The following is a 5,951-nucleotide window of genomic DNA, read 5'->3' on the forward strand; positions in this document are numbered from 1 at the left end:
CGCCCCCCACACGCTCAAACATTCTTGGCTCCCTTAGCTCATCCTTCAGGCACGAGCTCTAAATGACACGATGTTGGTGTCATAATTTTCCTGGATTATTGATGATGCGGCTCATTGACGCCCGTCTCTCCCCACGCACTGGATCCGAGGGGGTGCTGGGTGCCTGGACCCGGGTCCCGGACCGTGGGAATCCCGCCACCTACTAACTGAGGGAACTGGGGCCCGACCCAACCCCTCCGGACAGCGGTTTCCCCATCTGCTAGGCTGCCATCGGGGCCCAGCGAGTTCATCATAAAAGGACTTAGCACAGCAGCACCTGGTGCGTGCAACCCCCCTAGCAGAGAGGAGTGGGTGGGGTCACCCAGCCGTGTCGCAGTGAAGGGCAGAGCCACAAGGAACCCACCGGCGGAGACCCCGCCAGAGAGGGGGGCCCGGTGAGGTCGGCAGCAAGGGACCCGAGAGGGGCGCGGGCCGGGCTGCCCTGGGGTCTCCAGAAAGTGGGAGAGGGCTTTCCAAAGGGCGGGGTTTGGATGCCCCACTGGAGACGGGAGGCGGCCTCGTCGCGGGAGGACCGGGAGGTGTACCCTGGCCTGTCCCCGCCCCCAGGATCTTCCAGGGTCCAGAGTGTGGGTGCCGAGCGACACAGAGGGAGTGTCTGAGACCCACGGCCGCGGGGCGCGGGGCCGAGCTCCCGGCCCCGCGCCTCCCGACCGAACCCGCTGGGCCGCGCGGCGGGGCGCAGACCGCGGAGACAAAGGGGCGGTGCCCGGCTGCGCCCGCCCGACCGCGGCCCCAGCACGAATGGGGCGGCCAGCCAATCGGAGGGCAGCATTCCCGCCGCTAGAGCGCGGGCCAATCGGATCCCGGGCGCGGCAGCGCTGCGGGGACGCGGCCAATCAGCTGCGAGGGCCGGCCAGGGGGCGGACCCGCGCGGAGTTTCAAACCCGCCGGGTGGGCGCGGAGCGGCTGCTCGGGGCTGCGGCCTGCGCCGGGGGCTGCCGGGTGAGCGCAGTCCGGGGCCCGGGGGCCCGGGGACCCTTCTGTTCCGACGGGACCTGCGCGGAGCGTGGGGGTGGGGCGGGTGTGCCAGTCAGGATGGGCACGCAAGCGGGGGCGTCTGGGGACTGCGAGCTGCAAATCGGGGGGCTCTGGGCGACGGGAGAGGGCCCCGGATGGGGGGGCCCTGGCCAGCCGAGGCTCGGCGAGGCCCCGTCCTGACCCTTGCTTCCCTCCCGCCTGAGGCAGAGAGCTGGGAGGGCTGGGTGGGAAGATGGACACGCAGCTGTCGTGGACAGTGGCCGCCAGGGACCGCGGGAAGCAGCTCCCTTCCCACACCCGCCGCTGCCACGTGCCCCCACGCCCAGCCCGGGCGACCTGTGTCTCCGTGGAGCCTGGGAGGGGGAGAGGGGATGGCTTGCTGACCTGCTTTTGACCTCCTCCCCAGGATCTGGTGGGCTGAGCAGACTCCCGACCGGGCAGATGGCTTCTAAGTGGCCGGGCGTGGGGGTCTCCGCGCGTCGGGGGCCGCTCCAGGAGCGGGAACAGCTGGCGGAGGAGGCGGAGCAGACTGCGGGCGGCCATCCAGAGCCCTCCAGCGGGGCCCTGGGCTCCCTGTGCAGACACTTCCAAAGGAGGCTGCCCCTGAGGGCAGTCAGCCGCAACCTCAACCTCGGGGCGGGGCCCTCCTGGAAACGCCTGGAGAACCCAGAGCCGGCGCAGCAGGGCCTCCAGGCTGCGGCTCGCTCAGCGAAGAACGCCTTGGGCTCCGTGTCCCAGGTAATGCCCACGGCCCTTAACCCAGGGCTTCCTCGGTGCCCGCAGCTGGTGCCTTCAAGGGGCCCCTGAGGAGGCCGATCCCACGAAGACGGGGACTTTGGTGTGTCCTCGCTGTGTCTCCTGCCCTCAACCAGCCGTGGGACGAACGGATGGGAAGGGCGTCCTGGAGGCCAAGCGGAGCCTCACGGTATAAGATCCTAGAGCTGTGGTGTCACAGCGTAGCAAGCATGGGCGTCACGGGGACACAGCAAACACAGCGAGGCTTGCAGGGGAGGCCACCCCGCGGAATCGCCCAGGAAGGGGGAAGGAAGTGGGGGGAGAGCGTAAGGCAGGCGAGATGGCGTGGGTCCAGATCCAGAGCGGAGGGAGCGTGGTCTGGGTGGCCAGAGGACAGGGAGCCAGGGGGGGAAGGGCAGGCGTGCGCCGCGTGCCGCGGGTGTTTGGTTAGACTCTCCCAAGAGCCACCGGGGGCCAGTGGGGAAGGTTTTCAACCTGGTGGGAATCCAGTCCAAGGAGCATTTTAGAGCTCGTTCCCCGGCCGCCCGGTGGAAAGGGGGTGAGAAGCATTCGCCACCGGGGGGCCTGGGGGCCTGGCCTGGCAGAGGCGTGGACCTCGAGAGGTGCTCAGAAGGTAGGTGTGCGAGGATTTGTGTCAGACGACACGTGTGGGCACAAAGACGCCACATGGGCAGGTGTGAGGTGCCTGGGGCCTTGCAGGTGAACGGGTCCTCCAACCCGAAAATGGGGGCAGGGGTCCCCCGGGAAGGACCGACGTCATGGCGAGCGAAAGCCTCCCAGGAGAGAAGGGGAGCGGGTACCTCCTTGGTGTCGGGCTGGGAATCTGAACCTGTTTACAGACCCTCTGCTCTGGGGTCTCTGAGCCAAAGGTCAGTCCCCGACTAGGAGTCCTGGGACCACCTTTGTCCCGAAGGGATCACAGAAACACAGGTGCGCCCGCGGCCACATACCTCACCAAACGTAACTCGTCCCGGCCTCTGGCCTCTGGTTTCCCTGGGCCGACATTCTGGCCTCGAGGAGCCAGCACAGCCGCCCCAGCCGGTGGGAGGCGCCCAGGACCCCCACCCCAGGCCGTGAGGAACCCAGAGGGGCTTTGAGCCGCTCGAGTGTCGGGAGAGCTGCCCCTCGAATCCGCACCAGTGCGGAGGGCGACTTAGTGAGACCCGAGGCAGGTACTGGGGGCCTTCCAGGGGGCGCCAGGGTCTTTCCGTGTCCCGAAACGAGCGTGGACTCCACGAGCCGCTGGTTGGGCTGCTGACCGCCGCACCGGTGCCCTGGGTGGCCCTGAGCTGGCTCCCCGCAGCGGACTCGCTTCACAGGGACCCACGCACCCCCCTCACCCCTGGGGCTCCGAGCTGTCTGTATTTGCGCGGCTGGGGCGCTGAGGGGCGGGAGGGGCCCGGAGACTCTGCAGGAGCTCGTCCTTGGCTTTGCGCTCACCTTCCGTGGTCCCGTCCCAGAGAATCCAGGAGTCCTGCCAGAGCGGCACCAAGTGGCTGGTGGGGACCCAGGTGAAGGCCAGGAAGAGGAGAAGAGGGGCACAGACGGGCAGTCGTCCCCCCACCCACACCCCGGGCCAGAAGAGCCCCCGGCTGTGTGGAGCCGCCCCAGCCTCCTCAGCCCTGGGCCCGCGGGAGAGACCCTGTCACCGACTCTCTGGGCACGTGGGTCCCCGCGCCCACCCACAGTGGCGGTCCCGGAGGGAGCCCACCTTCCGGAGCCCCTACTCCTCAACGGAGCCCCTGTGCTCCCCCAGGTAAGAGGAGGGGTGCCTCGCCCCCAGATCACTAGCTGGGCCCCAGCGGCTTCTGACCCCTTCCTGGGGCTCCCCGGGGGCATCTGTGTCCTGACCCAACTCCGCCCCTGATGAGGGGGAACCGCAGGGCTCACCTGTGCAGGGTCCCCGGCCCTGGACCTGATGGGCCCTGAGCCGCGTGTTCTCTGCCAGGTGCTCCACGTCGCGTGGGCTGTCACCTCCTGGAGGGCAGGGAGGGCCCAGACAAGGTGCTCCCGGCCCCCTCGGGGCGTCTCCGGGCCTGCGCGCCCGGCCCAGCACCGGGCGGGAGGGCCTCGTGCTGCACATTTCCGCCAGTCGCTGCTGCGGCTTTCCTCCTTTCAGTGAGTCTGACAGTGACCCGGAGCCTGCGGGAGCGGGACTTCAGCACCTCCAGAAGCTGTCCCGGCAGCTGGACGAGGCCATTGTGGCTGAAGAGAGGTGAGCCGGCGGGTCATGCTTCAAAACGGAAGAGCTGAGGGGGGATCCCGTGCTCCTTGAGTCCTGCCACGTTTTTACACCTCTCCGACTCGGGCTCTGACCTGTGGTGTGACCCCGGCCCGGCCCCGGCCCTCTCTGAGCCTCAGGCTGCTCACGTGCAACACGGGGGGGCAGAAAACATAGATCAGGATGGTGTCTGGAACGCATCCTGGATGTGAACGGCCCCCCGGGAACCCCACCAGGCCAGGCACCTGGGTTCCGGAAGACCTGCCCTTCCCCCAGCACTCCCCATGGCTCCCCTGCGCCTGCCTGCCCATGGGATTGGGAAAAGGCCCGTGGCCACTCTGGAGCGGCTGGCGTGACTGCCCAGGACCCTCTGGAGGCGGGGCCTCGGTCTGCAGCCCCCCTAACTTGGGGCCTGTTCCCCATTCATACAAGGGCCCGGATGGGCTCTGGGGCGGGGCCCAGCCAGCTCTGACTGCGGGGTGGTAGGGCCCCTCCTACAGGTGACACCGGTCCCTCCCGCCCTCCCGTCTCCAGCGGCGACATGACCATGACCGTTTCTCTCATCCGTGACTGAGGACAGCGCCTCCAGGTTCCTCCTCCTCCTCCTCCTCCTCACCACGAACGTGTGGAAGAACGTAGTCTTTTCTGGAAAATCCTGAAGAGCGGATGGGCCCAGCAGCGTAGGAAGCATATAGGTCTAGCCCACCTGCCTAGAGCCAGCCGACCTCACTGACCGCGTCCCCAGCCGGGCACGCCGGGCCCTCGGCGAGCCCCCTTCCGTCCCCTCGTTCTGGCGAAACCGCCCCCGCTCTGAGCTCAGCCAGGGGCACGAAGGGGGCTCCGCACTGCAGGAGGCAAGCCACGGCGGACACCACGAGCTCACAGCGGGATCCACGCGGCCCCACGGGCTCCCAAGGAGGCCCCGGGTGGGGACTCCCCCAGGGCCACGCCTGGTTCTGCCAGTGGCCACCTGGCCCAGCCTGAGAGTGACCAGGGGGACGGAGGTGGGGGGGGGTTCACTCTACTCCCCTTTTGGGCTCGGGGACGCACCTGCACTTAGGCCACGTGGCTGTGTCCTCTCCAACGTGAAGGCGGAGGCACCAGAAGGGACTGGGGACCCAAGGGTGGGACCCCCGAGGGATCGTGCCCGGGCTCTGGGGAGCCCAGCCGCCGCCCCTTCTGCCCCCACCACAGCCCTGCAGGGAGGGATGGGGGAAGAGATTCCTGGCCCCGAGAGCCTGGGCCCACGGACAGCTATTTATGCTCAGCACGGGGGCCGGGGGTGTGCAGGGACGGGCAGCACTGTTGACTCGCGACTTCTGCGCTTGGCCAGTTATCTCAGAAATCTGCTGTGTCATTTTATTAGAAAGAAACCCGCGTGTGATTTCCCCGGAGAACACTGCTTTTTCATAATAAAGACCGCTTCTGCGTCTGACATCTGTTCTGTTACCCACGCGCATGCACAGACACGTGTGCACGCACAACCACACAGGCGCACACACCCCCTATGTGCCCGTGCGCACACACCTACATGCACGTGCGCACGCGTACATGCGTGAACACAGCCGTGCACGCACACACGCCCGCTTGCACACACACACACATACACCCCCACGTGTGTGTGTGCGTGCACCCCCACTCGGGGCGACGGGTCTGCTTCGGGGCCGGGCTCCGCTCCCCTCGCCTCCCGCTCCTAGCGGCCGGCCCCCAGCTCAGGGAGAAGACACCCCGCACAGGGAAGGCTTCCCCGCTCCGTTCAGAACAAAGCACACTTTAAAGGCAAATCAGGTTTTTATTTCAGTGACAACGTTCAAGAGTTAAAAACCAGCTCACGTCAAAATCAAGACCAGTAGTAAAAATCTTTTAACCCCGTAGTGCTGTGTTTGTTGCTTTAGAAATCTGATATTTTACATTTCCTTTTCTAACGGATTTTGTA

General features: G+C 67.1%; 1 protein-coding gene across 2 annotated transcripts; it reads left to right on the forward strand.

The window, feature by feature from the left end:
• Positions 1 to 897: 897 nt before the first annotated feature.
• Positions 898 to 5,450, forward strand: PIMREG (PICALM interacting mitotic regulator). Of its 2 annotated transcripts, none has more exons than XM_053893015.1 (5): positions 898 to 1,002; positions 1,445 to 1,776; positions 3,255 to 3,550; positions 3,914 to 4,009; positions 4,502 to 5,450. In XM_053893015.1, exons 2-5 carry the CDS (start codon positions 1,480 to 1,482, stop codon positions 4,587 to 4,589), a joined length of 777 nt encoding a protein of 258 aa, XP_053748990.1. In that variant the 5' UTR covers positions 898 to 1,002; positions 1,445 to 1,479; the 3' UTR covers positions 4,590 to 5,450. The 2 variants fall into 2 exon arrangements, with proteins under 2 accessions (XP_053748990.1, XP_053748991.1); XM_053893016.1 differs by having other exon boundaries at positions 4,550 to 5,450.
• Positions 5,451 to 5,951: the final 501 nt, after the last annotated feature.

Source organism: Panthera pardus, unplaced genomic scaffold, assembly GCF_024362965.1.
Source record: "Panthera pardus isolate Hobbes unplaced genomic scaffold, ASM2436296v1 HiC_scaffold_3, whole genome shotgun sequence".
Taxonomy (NCBI): Eukaryota; Metazoa; Chordata; class Mammalia; order Carnivora; family Felidae; genus Panthera; species Panthera pardus.